Below are 19,440 nucleotides of genomic sequence, written 5' to 3' on the forward strand. Positions count from 1 at the left end.
AAGACACACGACGGTGTTAACTTTGACAGATCCTACAGCACAGCATAGGAAGATCATTTTAAAATGCTTATAATAAATTCTAGAGAAATTGTAATTAAAATCTGATTAATGTAGGGTACGGAAAAAGTTCTGAATTACATATTCGGAAGCTTATCTCAATTTTTCAATATTTTCCAAAAATGTATCTATCATACAGTTCGGAACTTTTTCCGTATCATACTTCAATCAGATTTTAATTACATTTTGTCTAGAATTTATTATAAGCATTTTAAAATGATCTTCCTATGCTGTGCTGTAGGATCTGTCAAAGTTAACACCGTCGTGTGTCTTCTTCTTATTTTTACTTGGATTCGTCTATATCGAGCGGGATCAAGTTATACTGAAGGTGATTGCTTCCGATTTTATTTCCAATGTCTACAAAAGATGTAGGCAATTATTTTGTGAAAATAATCATAACTAATGTTGTTGTAATTTTGATATGAAATAAAACTGGCCCAAGACACATTTTTACCGAATTGTCTAATTATAACACACGTTGTTTTAAATAACAACCATTGATATAATTGAGATATAATTTTGTTATGCATTCCTGATCGGGTACGACTGATGGTATACAATCGGAATCAATCCAGCATGTCCAAACTAGTTATTAGAGCCCTTGCGTTGAATGTACAGTCCAAATTAGTTTGTTGCAGATGCAAATTAGATTCATGCAGATGTTCTACGTTCTCCAAATTGTTTTGGAGTTCTGATCAATTGTTTAGCTTTTCGTTGTGAAGTTCGTCTTAATCGGTAAATTTTACTCATATTGAATTTGGTAAATCGATATTTTATACATTTTTAATGACTGCATCCGTACTCCAGCTGATCTAGCAAAAATAAATTAGGGTCCCCAGAAATAAAACAAACTAGCAAACTACAGGAACTACTGGAATATCACTTTGGATTGGAGGCGGCATTTAGGATGATTATCGTTGTAAAGTTCTCAAACTGCGGCTTGTCGCCATTCTGGTAGATGGGGCATACTGCCTCTTTCTTCCATGGCTCCTGTAGCTGTTCTGTTTCCCAGATTCTGACTATCAGTTTGTACAGGCAAGTGGCCACCTTTCCGGGCCCATCTTGATGAAATCAGCTTCGATATCATCCTTACCAGCTGCTTTATTGGTATTTAGTTGTTGGATAGTTTCCTAAAAATCCCTTCAAGTGGGACTGGTTGGATCCCATCATGCGCTGAACTAACGTCTCCTCCGCTGCCTTGACTCTCACTATCTGTATACAATGTACATCATTCCAGTGTTCCTCGAAATGCTGCTTCCACCTTACGATGACCACACTTTGTGCCGTTAAGATGCTCTCATTTTTATATTTGCATATCTGGGATGGCGACATGGGACCTTTAAGGTATGCGTTGAGTTTGTTAGAAGTTGCGTGTTTCTTGCGTCCGTCAGCCGAGGCGCGCTGAACTTTGCAATAGTCGGTCCAATCTCCTCATACTGGTCAACCTGACCGTACAAATTTCGTAGGATTTTTTTTGACGTCCTTATCATCATAATAGTGCTTCCTGAATGTGGGGCTATGGACGTTGATTGTGCTAATGAAAAACCAGCCTTTGATCTTCTACCGTCATAGATGACATAGCCACCTATTCCGTTATTTTGATCCTCACTGTGCTGCTCAGGTTGAAATGTTGCTTTACGCTTTCGATCACTTCACGTTTGTCCTTTACGCTTATGATAGATCTTATATAAACAGTACGCTGCAATTTTCTTTGTATTGTTCCGGTCTGTCATATGGTTTTCGTAGTTTTTCCAACTTTCGAATGGATTTACATCATCATGAACGATTATATTATCCAATTGGATTAACAATATAATCGTCAAAACGAACGTTCAAAGCAGCCATAAATGCTGTGGTTTAAGTGTTTTGTTGAACATTTTCCAGGAATAAGGACTAAGGAGCTTTCGGATGAAACAGAACGAGCAATATTTGATTGAAAAATAAGAACAATTTTCAGTATTATTTTTTCCATAAAAAAAAACAATAATTACATATTGTTATCTTTACATACTCCGTAGCAACTACGCAATGAGTAGGTAGTAGCTGTTGTCCATTTGCTTAATTTGTATGTATCTGCTGCTTCTACTGATGCCATTACAAATATTCACTAGTCATTAATTAAACTTTCTCTTTGCCACAAATAAAGATCATACCATTCCGCGTTCGCGAGGAGAACACTCTATAAACTATTATTAACACAAGCATTCTACTGAATCTCTAAGCTTCGTAATTCACCTAGGAAATAGTAAATTTCGCGACGAATGAATTCAACAGAAAGTAAAGCTTTTCCATATTACTATTTCGTGTGGGACAAATAAACAATATTCTAATACTCTCTCTCTCTCTTTCTACACATTACCAACTAAGAAACAAATTCCTACGCGTCCCCAAACAACGGGAACGGAAATCGATCCGACTACCTCTAATTGGATCTGTCCACGAACAGCGGTGGAAAAAAATTCGGAACCTAACAAAAGATCTTCTTCGCATTTTGAGTCACGGTTATTATAATACAGTAGAAATAATGGGACACTTTGTGTTTTTGTGTGGGGGGAGATTAAAGGGTCCATCTTTCTTGTGTGTTACTGTTGAGAGCACTTTTTTCTATTTGTTTTACTATCCGTTTAAGTTTATTTGTATAGTTTTTACGCCCTTATATATAGGAAGATATTAGGCTTTTTACAGGTTGGGACTTTTTTGCTTGTGGATATACAAGACGTACTTTTTACACCGTTAAATGGATTCTGTTTTCGTTTATAGCTTAGAGTGTAGCTTAATGAGTGTAATCAGGCTTTACAGGTTTTATTTCAATCTTTCGTCAGTGCTTCCTGCTTAAACTGGTTTGCTTCGCTTCTTCGCTGCCTAACGAACTAATTATATGACACTTTTGGTGCACCAGCTTTCGACGCGTCCAAGCCAACGCAAGTGGTGTTTCGATTTGTTTCAGTGTTGATTGCTTACTCGTCTCTGTGTGTGGGTGTGTATGTGTTTGTATTTTCCTTGATTTTATTTCTATTCGTCTTGAGAGGGGTCTCTGGGCGAACCAATCTAGTACCACTAGTAGATGACCTCGTACACGGTGGCCTTTTTGTCTCCCGATCCGGTCACGATGTACTTATCGTCGGCCGAGATATCACAGCTTAATACGGAGGATGATTCCTTTGACTGGAAGAAATAAGAGGGGAGAGATTGATGAATTTGTCAGATTAAAATGTATAAAACAAAACATTTGATCCATTACTTCTTTTATCTTTTAGTAGCATCACTAATTCAAATAATGGCATTAGATAGACTAAAAATGGAATCCAGGATTGAGTGATCTATTCCAGGGGTCAAATTAAAATATGTCTGATTCATATTAGAATAGTTGAAAATAGTGCGCCTTCAAACAAAACATCTGGGCGTTATTTACTTCATTGTTCTCAACTATTTGCTTACGTTTACTGGCGTTGACAATGATGCCATCACACTGTTGTTCCTAATGGTTATTGGTTTTACGCTTCGTGGTCAAGGGAAGCAGGCATAACCAAGCAATAAAGCTTTGCACTTCAGTCTACTGAGTTACTAGCTGTTATTGGATGTTACCATCCAGAAAGCATTGTACTTCTACGCTTAAGGTCAAACCTGTTGAAAAGGTTTATGGAAATACAAAGCCAATGTTTTCCATGCGAATTTCCTGTTTGAACACGGAATGTTTAAAATTCTGCATAATTTCCATTGATTGTGATGAAGATATCTTCTACAATCTTGGATACGTAATTTCTCTAAGGTATTAGACTTTACTTTTATGTTTCCTGAATCAGAATTCTAAAAAGGAGTTATTCCATGACACAATTGATAAAAAAGAACTCACCTGGAAGATTGAGGCACCGTACGGCGTCCTCCACGCATTCAGTAGGTTGTCCTTGCCGGTGGACACGAACCACTTGCCGCAGGCGGCGAACTTCAAGCTTAGCACACAGCTCTCGTGCAGGTGGAGCTGATATTTGTCCGGTTTGGTGGCGTGTAGCACCTCGACGTTGGAGTTCTCCATACCGACGGCGAGCCATTCTCCTACAAAGGGAAACATGCGTTATTGATTAAAATTTCCAAAACAATCAAGACTATGAAGAGAATTAACTTACCGGTAGGACAGTAACCCAGCGAGAAGATCTGCGAGGTAAAGTCATGCTGCTGCAGTTGTCTGCCTTCCCGCAGATCCCATGACCGGACGGTGTTGTCCAAACCACCGGTCCACAGTTTTGTACCATCAGCGCTAATATCAATGCAGGACGCTCCATCGGTGTGACCTGATCAGAACGATTCAAAATTCATTAGATATTCCTCTACTTAACAAGTAGATATGCATAATAACCGAAAACTTACCTTGGAACTGCCGCAGCAGGGTCTGGTTTTGCAGGTCCCACACGGCAATGTTACCGTCGGAGCAGCACGAGAAGCACACTTTCGAGTCGGGCGAGATGGCCAGCGCGTAGCAGGCGGGCGCATTCGAGGTCAGTTCGGCCTTGATGCGCGGTGTTGGACTAGCGAGATCCCAGATCGAGAGGTTGGAGGCTTCACCGCCGACGATCAGTGTCCGACCATCGGGCAGCAGCTTTACCGAGCGGATGTAGTTGTCCCGTTGCTGTCGATTGGAAAATGATTGTCAGTTGATTGTCAGCGGAAGTTAAATCTAAAACACTTACCAAACAGTCCAACTGCGAGACGGGGTTCTTGTTGCTGGGCTGGGAGATGTCCCACGCCTTGACGCAACCCTTGCCGCCCGTGTAGACGTACTTGGTGGGGTTCGAGATCGTTACGGCGCATACCACTTCGCCGTGGTTGAGGGAGCTAATTTGGCGGGCGTGCCGCGGAATCCCCGGTCCTACCAGGGCGTCCTGCGGAAAGGGCACCGGTTGCATTTGGCCCTCGGCGTTCACGTGAAACGAGTAGGCACTGTTGTTGGGGGTGAAGAAAAATAATGCACGGCGTAAGTTTCGGTTGAAAAAAAAAACTTTTTTCCTGAAATCACTTACGGTTTTCCTCCAGGAATGCCGATCGGCCCCAGTGGGGCTCGCATCTGCGGGTGCGGATCGAAGGCCAGTGGTGCCCGCGCGTAGTTGTTCAACGAGGGCGGTAGATTGTTGTGTACTCCAGGACCTCCGTAGGCAGCTTGCAGTTCATGTGGCGCTCCTAGGAAACAAAAAATCGTTGAACGATTGATTCGATAGTGGACAAATGGAAAAGAGTAAATTACCATTTAAGGGGCCACCCAGGTACGGCGGATATCCTGGGTTCAATACTGGCGGTTTGTTAACGACTTTGGGCACGCCATTGCTGGCGGCCGAGTTGGTCGGGGTGGCAGGTTTGGCAATCGGCGTCGTTGGTTTGTCGTCCATTTTCTTGTTGGATGGGGTGGAAGCGTTGGAGGAAGTTCCTGGAAGAAGAGACGAAATCGTATGTTCAGAGCTTAGAAATCTTGAAACCTTAATGAGCGGAAAAGCGGAAAAGATTGTATTTTTGAAAGACATTTTTGTTTGTCGTTATCCTCCATTTTTGTTCCACAAGACAAGATTTGCCTAAATTAATTTATGGCTCCAAAATTATCCATACAGAGTGAATCCAAATATTTGCGAAATCCTTAACCTTAACGGTGTATGCCTTCAAGGAAAACGAGTAGTTAATTGATTCCATATAATCCACGGAATAGTAACAAAAAGGATTACTTTGCTCAACCAAAAACAACAATATTTGGAGCATCCGGGAAGTTATTACTCAAGAATATTCCAATGTCATCAGCATCTTGAAGCGGGAATACCAACGAAAAACCACAATGGAGGTTTGAAGAATTCTGCCGTGAAGTCAGAAGTGGCTGAGCATAATATCGAACCAATGATAAAAATTTACTGTATAAGGCGAATTTATGACGTCGAATTAAAATACGTAAAAGTATTGAGGCAAAAAAGGATATTAATTTACTGTAAAAACACGACGACATACCTGATCGAGGTGAGTGGGTTCCAATGCGTTCACGGTCTTGAACGTCTAACTTTTTTGGCATCATACCATTTTCGCGAGGGGAAGCGGTTCCTGAAAACAAAAAAATACATTTTTTTTAGATTTTGCATGTTCTATTAAATTCAAAAGAAAATTGTTTTTAACGCTGGAACGTGTGTTCGTAATTTGTTCCTTAGTATCAAACGCATTTATGGACGAAGTTCAAATCGATTTCAAAATTAATTTTTAAAAAACTGCTAGGGAATACCCTATCGAGGAGTTTCTAAGGCTGCTAACGTACTAATCCCAATAGAAGAGTCTTATCAATCCTTAGCTACCTTGTTTAGTGATTATAAGGGTAAGATTTATAAAATTAGGCAATTCACTTTCAGTGTGCTTTGATGGCATAAATAACGGATCCGCCTAGTTGTTATGGGCCAAACACAATGGATACGTTTGCGTGCGTTTTGACAGTTTTCCCATGAGAAAACTGTCAAAACGCACGCAAACGTACCCATTGTGTTTGACCCTTTACTGATTCCAAATTATTGTTTTGTTATACTATGTTTGCACTAGGGCCTTGTAGCATGTTATTCGGCTATCTTGATGAGCTTTCTTTTGTCGATAATTTGAATAACATGTTATTCAGGCCGTAGTGCGAACATAGTATTTGTAAGTAAGTAAGAAAGTGGTGGAGTTATAGGAACATTTTTCTTCGGTTTCGACTTGTTAGTGATGTCGGTGGTGCTCTGTCTGCATTGAATGATAAGTTTTCTGATTGATTTAGACTTATCTTGTCGAGAAACACTTTGGAAAATAAGGTAATTTAATGATTAGTATATTATTCGCTTTGAGATTTGTAGAAAACGCTCTGGAAAAGCTCCGAATTGTTGCGGCTGTTTTATGTCGAAGGTTTTCTGGAAAAAGACTGGAATGCTTGCGCTAACGAAACGGTAGTGGGGTGGATTTACAGAAAGCAAAAGTTCAGATGTGAATCTCGGAGGCGCTGTTGAAGAGTGCAAAATGGATTGGCTTAAGCTTGAAGAGCCAATACAAAGTATGTTTGATTGAGTGTCATTCCCCAGAAACTCATTGCCTAGATAAAGATACCCCAGAAATCATGTTCCCATAATGCACCGCTCTCCCAAGAACAACACAATGTTCATAACACTCACTTCCCCAGTAAGACGATCCCCAAAATATCCAGAAACCCATACCCCATAGAGCACCATTCCATAGATAATACTAAATTGCTTTAGATAAGGAATCATACCCCCTTTTGCCTTTGTTTCAAAGTGCCCGCGTTTTCGGGGGTACACCACTCGATTCGGAGGAGGCGCACAACTGTCATTTTTGGTGATTCAGCTTTGCTGCGTCGCAGCATGCGTGAAATAATAAAAATGACAGTTGTACGTTGCTTCCGTATCAAGTGGTGTACCCCCGAAAACGCGAGCACTTTGAAACTTGAATTCCGTGAGGAGTGACCTTAAAAAAGGCAAATCCATCCATGACATCCTATTTTGCTCTCCGAGCAAATGTGTGCTTTCAAAGAAGGGATCATATCCTCTTTTACATCATCCCGTGCCAATGCGTTCTTTCATAGCAGCAATTAAAACCTCTTTTGCCCTGAACAGTGCGGAAATACATGCATTAGAAGAAGAACTCAGAAAAACTTGAGGAACAAACCATATCCTCGACTAGTATATTTCGAGAAAAGGTGAAAAGAGGTTATGTTATAGAAGTAGTTAGGTATCCTCTTTTTTATATTTTCTTTTCATTACTTCACATGCTTTTGAAAAGCGACTATCGATAAGAGAGTCCATTTACCTACACTTTTTTTAGGTCCCGGGATCCGGGATAGACAATGTTGCACATCCCGGGAAATTCTGGGATCCCGGAATTGCTTTGCTTAATGATACGGAAACTTACTGAAAAAAGCAAACACTTTGATTTGGCGCGGATTCAACAGACGCTTGTAGCCGACACTAGCAATGTTTGATTGCGTACGTGTAATTATTTAAATTATGAATGGTTTAAATTATTGATTTATTTCTATAATTTAATAAACCTAAGTTTTTCGTAGAAAAAAAATGTGGAAATTATCAAAGAAGCATTTTATTATGTTTGTGGTTAAATTGAATATTATTTTTGATTGCATTTACATTAGAAAACAGTGGAAATGATCAAAATGGCGTGTTCTTAGCCCAAATGGCAAGTGACGGTCTACCCGAAAAACTGTATTTTTTTGCGAATTTTTACATTCGGTGACAACTGATTACATATGGATCCAATCATTGTTGAAGCCATCCCATGAGAATTTAATTTGTTATTTATATTTTTTGTTGAAATTTATTTTGCACAATGCTAGGAACCATTTTTCAATACAGTATACCTTATTTTGAGCACAACTCGTATTTCTTCTGCACTTGGTCCGTAGTTGCGAAGCCTCTTTTTCACGTACGGTTGCGTAAAGCATGGTCTATGCCAGGGCTGCCCAACGTACGGCCCGCGGGCCGGATGCGGCCCTCGACTCCATTTTTTGTGGCCCGCGGCGCGTAAGAAAAATAAACTCAGATTCGGCCCACCAGGTTTTCTAGCTGGCTCGGGAAGTTCTTTTTTATTATTAATTATTTAATACGTAAGTTTTTAATCAAAGCTTGAAACGTTTCCAATAAAGTTTGTCACGAGTAGTTTACGTTCACGTTGAAAAAGGAAGACCGGTTTGCTCAATTTGTTCAGAAAGTTTTGCTATATTGAAAGAATAAAATCTGAATCCAAGCATTCTATGAAATATGATATTTGAGGTACGAAACACAAGTTGGTAGAACAGGGCGCTCAATCAATTTAAATTTACATTCATTGATTCAAATTATTAATTCAATGGATTATAGAAACAACAACTCTCTTCACTCAAGAACATACGAAGTCAGAAAATGCAGTACGGGCCAGTTTTGCTGTTAGTAGGGTTTTGGCAAAACGGATGAAATTTTTCCAGGACGGAGAGCTTGTTAAGGAAAGAATTTAGGTTGTTGTTTACAACATCGTAAGTCTCAAGGAAATAGCCTCCTTCAGAAGCATTAGTTTGCGCGGAACACGGTGAAGAGTGAAAGTTTTGAAAGCTACGATTTGCAGAAGATTTGAAAGCTACGTTACGTGAAATTCTCTCGCAAACGATGAAAATACTGACGTGAAAAACGTGGCATAGAGGTGAGCCAACCCAGGGCTGCAAGCTTCTCTAATAAAGATAAAAAAGAAACGTTGCAAAATTGGCTGTGTTCATGAGAGGAATTGATGGTCATTTCCGAATGACAGAGAAATTGGCAGCTTCGAACCCTATGCAGGGAACAACTAACCAGAAACCCTGAGGGCTGATAAGACCTGTGCGAATGAACTATTTTTCTCCTTGGAAAACTCAAGTGGCCTTGCGATTGATGCAGCACCAGCAATCAATGACAGGAAATAACAATGGCGTTGTGACAATTCTAAGCATGGAAAAGCAATCACAAAGATATGATGAGCGACTGTTTCGATTTTAATATTAGTAAGTCTACGTTTAAAAATAGGTTAAGGTTACTACTTTAAGTTACAGTCTGTGCAACAATTATATGTTGAAGACGGTGGACAAATAAATAAATAAATATTCCCTGCCATACTGCATATTCACCAATAGAATCGATATGCGAAAACGATCAATTTTCCTCAAGTATTGACGTTTGTTATTAAGACAATCAACTTTATCAACGTTAGGGATCTTAACCACCACCAATTATAAATGATGTTGACGGAAATGACGAATACGAAGACTTCCTGTATTATTGCGAAGTTCAACTACACTTTGGTACCATGCTTAAGAGATTTTTTTCGAAAGAAAAATGGAACTGTTTTTTACAAGATAAAGGAAAACCACTACTCGAGCTGAATGATCCTGAATAGATGAGTTTTTCTCGGCCTTTCTAGCAGATATCGCCAAACATCTCAATGACTTGAACATGAAGCCCTTTGGCACAGTGGGTTGCTGAAATCTGGTACATTTCTCTCATCCCGTTGAAAACAGTTCATGCAAATATGCTGGTAAAGTAACTAAATTCCCATTTTATCAACACCGTTTACCGATTTGAATAATTTTCCTGAAATGTTTCAAATGGATTCCTCATGCAACAATCGAGTTTAGTTTTTTAGATAATGAAAAAAAAAAACACTGATGATTTTGAAAATTTTAAAAAAATTGGCCCTTGGCGTGAAAAGGTTGGGCAGGCCTGGTCTATGCTATTATTACTTATTACATCCTTTATAGTGGATGGGAATAAGATGAGGCACGTTCTGGCAAGGCAAGTTTAATATTCAGAAACGAATTTAAGGTTTTTTTTCTGTCTGTGACGCCGTATCATCGCTCAATATTCTTCCTCGACATAGGTGTTGCCGCAACTAAACTTTTCATTTCGATGAGACTAGAGCTAGCCTTGGAAGATTAACGAAATTCATGCCTATTAAATGATTTTTTTTTCGTTTTGGCGCTGTTTCTCACATTTATTTTCGCGAGATTTATCGCCGAAAATTTTGAAAAATGGTACAGCCGCGACGGGATTTAAACATAGAACATCAACAATAATACCGTAGTGATGCGCTCACTCTAGTCACACCACCACGCTATCTGCATGTAGGTATTAGGATATATGTTTCCTACTACCGTTTGCAATGGTGATGGCTCGAAAAGGCTAGAGGATAGGAAAGGCAACGAGCGAACCAACTTTTCGCGGCAATCTAAGTGTGCGAAAAATAATTTTTACTTATCAGATTGTTTTTCATAGCCGAAAAGCGACGAAAATTTTCGTGAGTGATTATCCTATCCTGTGAGTGAGCATTACGAACCCTGCTAAACAAGTTACCTGAGCGTATTTAGGCTCATCTACAGCCGTTTTCTTGGTAAAAATCTGGTTCCAATACACCTCAATTCTGTACTCTGTACTCGAGGTCAGTACTTTACATTTTAACAAGCTCCATTCGTAGGAGGTCCTTCGTAGCTTAGTTGGTTAAAAGCATCAGTCTAGCGTACGGAGGGTTGTGGGTTCTAGTCCCATCGAGATGTAAATATTCACATCTGAGTTTTCAGAACATTGTAAAAAAAAGATCATAGTTGATCTGAATCGAAAGTAACTTGGAGTTTTCACTGGATGCAACGGCTGGCGGGTTGAGGCAATGGCAATGTTTTATAAAAAAAGTCCAGGCTTTTTGTTTACGTGTTTACAGAAGCAACGTAAAGCTTTTTTCTTTTTTTGCCTTTCTCGTATACTAAGTATACGGAAATGCTATAGAACTGCTCCAAAACCGAACTTTTTATAGAAGGCTCTTTTTTGTGTCTTTATTAAGGAGACTTTCTCTGTCCCGTAACACGGTAGATCACTTTGACGTAGTGTGTTGCGGTGTAAGATCTACCAAACAGAGCCCTAGCTTAATCCATTTTTCTAGCTAGGGCAACAAGTTGTGGTAATTAAGGATTCATCGTATTTAGTCCCCGCTACCAACAGCAGTCTCAGAAATAAAACATAATTAATGTTACCTTGCAGACAGTTGAAAGACTCGAATTCCTCTTGTTTGAGGCTAGGCTATATGCAGCGGAAACAACTTTTCAAGCAATTAGTTAAAAAACCTCGGTACCCGGTCCTAGGCTGAACTGACTGCTGGAAAAATCGAGTTAGGGGCTTAAATACGTACTAACTCTTCATGAACTGGTGAAAATGGTAGTGAGAGGAACACACGGAAGTTCTTATTACCGTCGTTCAACTACTTAGAATGTGTATAGAATAGATTGAATGTATCTGAGGGCAAGAAGACTAAAATATAAGAGACCATTTTGAACGATTTTGCTATTCTATCGCTTGTTATTCAAGCTGCCGGTGAGAGCGCTGACCCATTCTCACCCCCGATGGCTGTACTGAACAAATTCTCTTGCTTGAAATGGTCTTGTAGACAGAGCTAAATCCCGGGTTTTCATTGTTTACTGGTGATATTCTAGAAGCAAGACAAGGATGTGGCTAGGGCTCCGATGCATGGCCAAAAACAGTATCACTGTTCTGTTTTCTCAAGAAAGGATTGATTTCCTATTGATAAGGAGCGCGCCTTCAATGGGATTGCTCTCTGTGAAGGGTCTAAATAGCGGGACCTTGTCATGGTGCTCTTGAGGAAACAAAACAACAACTGTATCGAAACCGAAACTGCATGCACATGCACTTTAACACTAAGGATACGGGTAACGCTACAATAGATCTAATAACAGGTCGCAGTGGCACACCCGAACAGGAAAAAAAGGAGACTTTCAGCCCGAGGCTGGCTCGTCTCCGGAACGTAAAGCTTTATGGCATTATTGAAACGATCCCTGCAATTGCTTTATCCCCAACAAAAGCATTTTCGCAGGTAGCAAGTTCTCTATATTGTCCAAAATGTCCTCTGGAAAGTGACGTGATTGAGGGCCATACATTGGGCTTACAAACTCGACCGACAATGCACAACGGGGAAAAAAATGTCCATAACGCGAATAAATTCAATATCTCGGTTCGGTACTGGCGGGTTGCGCTGCAATTTTCACACAAATCGTAGAACTTTATGGGGAGTCGCAAGAGTCGAAGCGGCAAGACCTCGTTTTACCCTAATGCCCCTTATTTGTTGTTTTCCGGAAGACCTTGGCATTTTGGGTAAAAGATAGAAAATAATAGCCCACGTTCTAAAATGAGCAATATTTTAGCTTTGAATTTTTGTTCATTATATAATAGGACATATAATAAACTAAAATTCTTCGTCTCAGAAATTTTTCATAAAAAATATAAAAAAATGTAGGAGTTTTAACGGAACTTTGAAAACAATAAATCAATGACTGAGCTCAACTAAGACGGCTATTAGTGCTCGTAAAAAGCTGGATACTGAACTTATTCTTCTCGAAAAGCTTTCTGATAGCAGACTAATACTGCACTGAACGTCGGAAAACTCTGTTCAATATTTTCGAACCGCCACAACGCCAATAAAATTATTGTTTATGATTTGTATCTAATAAAATTGGATTAGGAGTTGGTCAAAAGAAATGTAAAAGTCAAGTTCGCACCGTTTTCGCAGTAAAAAAAAATTTCAGGTGTTCCTTGTAGAGTAGTGCAAACCTGTTATTTTTTTTATTTTTTATTGCAGCAAATCTCTCAGTGGGTCGTCCCATCGAAAGGAAAGTGGTTACCTCCAATACATTTTTCAAATCAATATCTTCCACATAATATACATATTTACTTTTTAGAACATTGTAAATTCATGAATTCGTTGAATTTTGTTTTGTCCCTGGATATCCTGGGATTTTTGGAATTTCAAAAAATATTTCCCGGGATTCGGAAAATCCCGAAATTAATCAAATTCCGAGTTTTTTTTATATCAGGATGGACTCTCTACTATCGATGTATAGGATAAATATTAGAGAGGGGTTCTTTTAAGAGGAGGTTTGTGTGGAACGCATCTACAAAAAAAACTGCTCAGAAAGAATGAAAATTTGAAGGAAGCCATTCGGCGGAAGATTGAAGTGGAATCGTTATAATGTACCTGATTCTTTTTTCTAGGGGAATGGGAGGATTATTTTCCGGAGAATGGCGCATTCTGGAGAATTTCGGAAATTTCATTCTGGAGAATGGATCGTCCTGGGGAATGTAATTCTAGAGAATGGGGCATTCTGATGGGGACCAATAGCCCATTCGACGGAACCAGGACTGAACCAGCTCCTACAGTAATGATTTTTTTTTGAATAAAAATTTCATACACGTCAATAAAATTTTTATACCGTGAGCTCGACTTATGATGATTAATGACTTTAATAATCGGTCATATAAGCCCACTGAACAGCCAATAAACACACAAATCGAGTACCTGGATGAGTTGTGAAACGATTTCCTCGCCACACTTGAAAAAAAAATCAGGTTTTAGAGGCCTGAGGGAACTTTACAAAAAAAAACCTTCAACTGTCCCTCCTTACTCCTGTATTTCGATATTTTGTCGGGAAGATTGACGATTGGATTTCATTTCGCATTGTTTTTGTTCCGCTAATTCATTCTATTCAGCAATTGTCAGTAGCAGAATTATTTGCAAGCATCGCACTAGACGCACTAGACATTTCTGCCGACGATAATCAAGCTGGGTGGAATCTTCTAAAAGATTGTTTTGAGCTCTACTAACGACCAATCCGCTGAAGAAGGAATCCGCTTCGGCACTGTCGGAGGTGACCGATAGATTCGTTGTGAACTGAAAAAGAATCAGTTTCTGGAGACAAGAGCATTCGCATCGAGCGTTTTTGCAGTTGCCTGGGTTCTGGCTCACTGCAAGAGTAGTAATCCCAAGTGAATCACAAAACCAAACCATTAATCAGTTTGAACCTAATCGTTGCTTACAGCCCATGTCGCTACAGATAATACGAATAATTGCCCCTACCGTAAGAAACCGCGTTTTTTTCTTTGTGGAACCGCTCACGAATTCGTCGTTTCGTTCGCTTACGCAATCGTATTGTCTCCACCACTCCAACTCATGAAACGGTCGTGCTATCAACGGTGAAGGACGTCGACAACAATGACCATTTCGCTAGCGCCAGTAGTACCCAAACTAATTTCATCTATGAATCGCTATGCCAGAAATTCCGGCTGAAGCGTGTGAAATTTAATTCGCCAGTTAGTGGAATTGGTCAGTTTTCCGGAAACGTTCAAGTCATTAGCATCACGCTGCGGTACGTTACTCTCTGGACTTCCTAGTGCTTCCAAAGCTAACAGCTGAGAAGTAACAGCCACACGTTGACATATTTCACGTCATCCCCAGTTCAACTGTCGGCAGTTAATGGAAATACTGAAAACAGGTCTCCTGCTCGGAAAATAGGCAACAAACGACAATTCTGTCCTCAGCTACGTCCCTCATCAATTGTGGGAAACCAAACCCGAGCTCGAAATGGATCGTTTGAGTACGGTCAAGACTCTGAGACTATTCTGGTTACTGCAGTCGGACATATTCCAGCAGTTCAAGATTCCAGCTTTGCCGCCGCTGAATATCGTGACTAACCGCAGCCTCTCGAACTTCTAGGACGTACAGCGGTCAAAGTTAAAATGTTTGTCCAAGTTCTTTGACCAGAACGCTGTCCGTAGAACGACGAACTGTCCGAAAAGCACGCTTCCTGGTGGGCAATCTATCGCTCAGTGCTCAACCAGCAACAAGTCCTCTTCGTGTCGCGCAGAGTAGTTAAGAATCGGCAATACAGTTTGCATTGCTTATGCGATGCATCGAAAGCAGCATACGGCCGCTGCACCTACGACGTCGTCTCAACTGACGAATCCGACAGTACCACAGTCATCTACTGACAGCCAAATTGTATCACTCCACTACGTGGACAGAATTCGACCTGAACGCTCTGCCAACGGCTGGAGCGAGAACAACAGATTTTGTCGAACCTCCTAAGTTTTGGGTTCTGCATTGCATGGAGTAAAACACCAGTCGAATGAGTGGAAGGTTATCGTACCGAACTGAATATCACAGATCCAGCATCTTACCCAGGAGTCTGATTGGATACATGTACCGTTGAAGCTGAATTCTGCCGATATGATTTCTCGAGGAATTATGGCAAATCATATTTAGTCAAAGAAACAACACGTTAAATGCTTCCACTCTGCTGTGAAGGAAGCATCACATTAGACTTTACAAAAAAAAAAAAATCACGTAAATAAAGCTCAAAAACCCACCTTAGTCAAAGAGACCAGCATGTAACGTCCATTGGCTCTGCCGAACACTTTTTTCTTACGTTTTGCAACTGAGGTGGAAATCGAGCCAACACTTTGCAGCACAATATGATTGAGTCCCTGTCGACACTAGCCACACGGCCACGAAGCCCACTAGAAATTACATTTGTGGTCGCATGGACCAAGTGTCCTCAAACACTCCGTCGACAGTCAGCACGAGTGTCTAGTTTAGAGTATCATCGTACGACAAGCCCAACTGCTGCTACTTTGCCAACGTCGGAGCCATTTCTTGACGGCCTGAAGTTATTCATAGAACAGTTTGAATTGCCCAGACTTGGTGTACTCAAACTCGGACCCGAACACTTTACACGACGGTCTCAGGCTCGCACTTGCAGTCATCTGCCACAGGTTCATCAAAAAATGATAAAACCTATTCTACTAGTTCGCGTATCAGACGCTAGATCGTTTTTATACGCAGCTATGCGTCCGTAAAGAGGAAGGGGTGCGTTGTTAAATATCGTAGGACTATCGAATGCCTCGTGGTTAAAGATGTTCACCTCAAAGTTGTCACCGACTTATCATCTGTCGCCTGCATAAACGCCAACAACGTCGCAGTCGTACTCAAACTACATTGCAACAATGCGACTGCTTTCGTCGAAGCAAACTGAGAACTTCGCACAATGCGAACTCGTCGTTGCCATCTCGGTACTCGACCTGAACGACATTATTTGAATCGTCTGACTCGTCTACAACAGGAGATAAAAAATGGTCCAAGACCACGACTGGCGTTGCTGGCAATTAAACTACGTCAGCCAGCTTCAGCAGCGAGCGAAGTGGAAGTAGTCACAGTCTGATATCCACGCTAGTTAGCTAGTGATTGTATAGCAGGCGAACGTACCATCGCTCCAACAGGGATTGAATCCTAAAGAGAAAGAACAAGTCTCTCACTTATCATCTCTGTATACATATACGACATGTAGCATACCTCGAGAGACTTTTTTCGCAAGCTGTCATGATAGAGAACTGACTCGGGATGCTATACCCCTTGATAAATTTCTTTCAAAAAGCTCTAAATACGGGGAGCACTGGCTTTGATGATGCATTTCAACTTGTTCTACACAGCTGTGCAGTAACCAACACGAAAGGAGCGAAAACAAAGTCACCATTTTTCTGTGGGGGCTGCCTATCCGATTCTGTTTTTTCGCACTTGTATACAAGTTTGATAAATTTGTTATCATGGCTTGTTATGATTCGGAACAGTTTTTGCCTCTCTTTTATCGTTGTTCGTTATCTATTGAGATCGATTTCTGCAAACCCTGCGCTCCAATACATATTGAGCCGGATTATCCACGGATTTTTATTCTGAATTTCCTCATAATTTTTTTTCTGATTTCCCTTAAGAATTTCTTCTATTTTTTTTTAATTTCCCCCTTCTAAATTCTTTAAAGTTTTTGCGATAAATTCTTCTAAATGTCCCGGGAAATTTTTCAATTTTTTTTCAGGAGCTTATTAGATTTTTTTTTGGGGAATTCTTTTAAACTTCCTTTTTAATTCCACTCGATATTATTCTGAAATTAAGCCTTACCCAACATATTATTCCAATGCAGATCCACACACTTAGTTTTTATTTCTGCAGCTCGGCAAAAATCCGCTTAGCCGTGCGCCAGCAAAATAATAAACTGGTATTCCGGCAGAAATGATGTTTGTTAGATGATTTTCGGCAAATAATTTGCTGATTTCCAGCAATTTTGACAGAAATCTCGGCATATTTGCTGGGGCACGGCTGTCGGCAAAAGTTGACCACTTTGCAGAGATCCCGTAAAAAAAATAAAGTATGCAAAAAATATTCATATGCTGTCCAAATTAAGCTCAAATCAAATGCAAATGCAGCCCTGATCGAATTCAAACTGATTTGGAAAATTCCAAATATGTACAATCCTAATCGCATCTAATCGCAACGCAGATTGAGTAAAACTACAGTCTTAACGAATTCAATCCGTATCAAAGCCATCTTCTCGTCTTCTTCAGTGGCTCTACATTTCAACTGGAACTTGGCCGGCTTTTCGACTTAGTATTCTATTAGCATTTCTTCAGTTATTAATTGAAAGCTTTTCTATGCTCGCCATTGCATAAGTATGTATCCCGTGTGGAAAGTACAATGGATAAACTATGCCCAGTCGTCGAAAATGTTTCCCACTCGAAACATCCTAGACCAAACCGAGAACTCGCAATCTCCGGATTGGCAATCCTCCGCCTTGGCTCGCAAGTCTAATGGAGACCCCATATCAAAAGGATATTCAAAACAAAAAAGAATTTAATCAGATCAAAATGTAAACCAAGAGAAATTAGAATGCAATTACTTCTTTGTTTTGATCGTTGCCGTTCTATTCTGATGCCTTTTGGACTAAATTATATTCAACTGACAATCTTTTTAATCCCGGAATTGTCACGGTTTTAGGGTAACTTTATAATAGTTTAATCCAAACATGGTTATTGAAACTAGAAACTTAAAATTTAACTAATGGAATAGCACTTACCGTTATGGTGCTGGTTGGGCAGCGGGCTCATCGGGTTAATTTCCGAAGCGTCATCAACAACGAGATCCTGATCAGACTTCTCTCCATCGGACTGCAAAAAAAAACGAAACCAAGTTCAAATTATTCTCCCATCGATAATCGATTAAACGCGCCGGCAATAATTACTCACATGACCCATGTCCTTCTCCTCCTTCTTGACCTTCTTCAGCTCGTGGGAAGACTCGGGCGTCCGCGTTCGGTACTTGTCTCGGTCGGTGGGTGAAATGGAACTTCGCTGCAATCGGGTGATGAAATGGTGATGGGGACGGCGGCGACGAACAGGAGAAACGGAAAGAACAACCATTAGGGCTAAAATAGATATTATCCGCCGGGGGCTCTACCCTCCATACTTACATGCCGGTCGTCCAGGGGCATGATGTTGCTATTGCTGCTCTTGGACTCCTCGGGCCGGTGCAGTTCCTGCTTGTTGAGGATGGCTAAAGAGTGCTGGGGAGGTGTGCTGCCGAGGGCTCCAAGGGGGCCACCGAGGGCACCCGGGCCGAGACTAGGGTGGGGCATCCCAACGGGCATGGGAGGTGCTCCGTGCGCTCCGGGGATTTGGGAGGCGTGCATCTGTTGCAGCAGCCGCGGCAGATCCGGTCGCTGTTGCTGGAAGGAAGAAAGCGGAATCAAGTTAGATTTATGATTGAATTTATTGGCGCGGCGTGGACGAAACGCGACGCAACTTACCCCTATCACAGCGTTCAACTCGGACATGGTGATCTGTTTCGCCCGTTCGACTGCGGTCAGCACCTGCTGCTGGTGTTCCTGCGACAGGAACGGTACAATCTGGGTGATTATTGCATTTAACCTTTTCGCGATCTCCGACTGGAAAGAAGAGGGGGAAAAAAGTATGAAAATTGAGCATAATTGAATTGGGTCCGGCATCGGACCTGCCATTCGTTCATTCGTTCGCTATAGCTCCGGCGTTCGTTCGTTTGGTCACACATTGGGATTTTTTCCCCCGGATGCTCGTGTGCAAGCAAGGAATGCTTCAACTATTTACGGTACTGCGCTCTACCGCCCCTGATTCCAACCAAGCTTGGTAGGGTTGGTCATCAACCGATAGATTGGTGACGGTGTTCTGGTTCACTGAG

General features: G+C 40.9%; 1 protein-coding gene across 1 annotated transcript in view; it reads right to left on the minus strand.

The window, feature by feature from the left end:
• Window positions 1–1,985: 1,985 nt before the first annotated feature.
• LOC134225846 (protein groucho-like) overlaps window positions 1,986–19,440 on the minus strand; it is a 134,192-nt gene continuing 116,737 nt past the window's right edge. Inside the window, exons 6-17 of the mRNA XM_062706254.1 lie at window positions 19,034–19,171; window positions 18,698–18,952; window positions 18,474–18,578; window positions 18,305–18,395; window positions 6,037–6,126; window positions 5,294–5,473; window positions 5,073–5,229; window positions 4,743–4,992; window positions 4,423–4,681; window positions 4,182–4,346; window positions 3,911–4,110; window positions 1,986–3,222 (exon numbers count right to left, since the gene is read on the minus strand). Of these exons, the coding sequence (XP_062562238.1) occupies window positions 3,115–3,222; window positions 3,911–4,110; window positions 4,182–4,346; window positions 4,423–4,681; window positions 4,743–4,992; window positions 5,073–5,229; window positions 5,294–5,473; window positions 6,037–6,126; window positions 18,305–18,395; window positions 18,474–18,578; window positions 18,698–18,952; window positions 19,034–19,171 (1,998 nt within the window). The 3' untranslated portion in view covers window positions 1,986–3,114. The remainder of the gene's footprint in view (window positions 3,223–3,910; window positions 4,111–4,181; window positions 4,347–4,422; window positions 4,682–4,742; window positions 4,993–5,072; window positions 5,230–5,293; window positions 5,474–6,036; window positions 6,127–18,304; window positions 18,396–18,473; window positions 18,579–18,697; window positions 18,953–19,033; window positions 19,172–19,440) is intronic.

Source organism: Armigeres subalbatus, chromosome 3, assembly GCF_024139115.2.
Source record: "Armigeres subalbatus isolate Guangzhou_Male chromosome 3, GZ_Asu_2, whole genome shotgun sequence".
Taxonomy (NCBI): Eukaryota; Metazoa; Arthropoda; class Insecta; order Diptera; family Culicidae; genus Armigeres; species Armigeres subalbatus.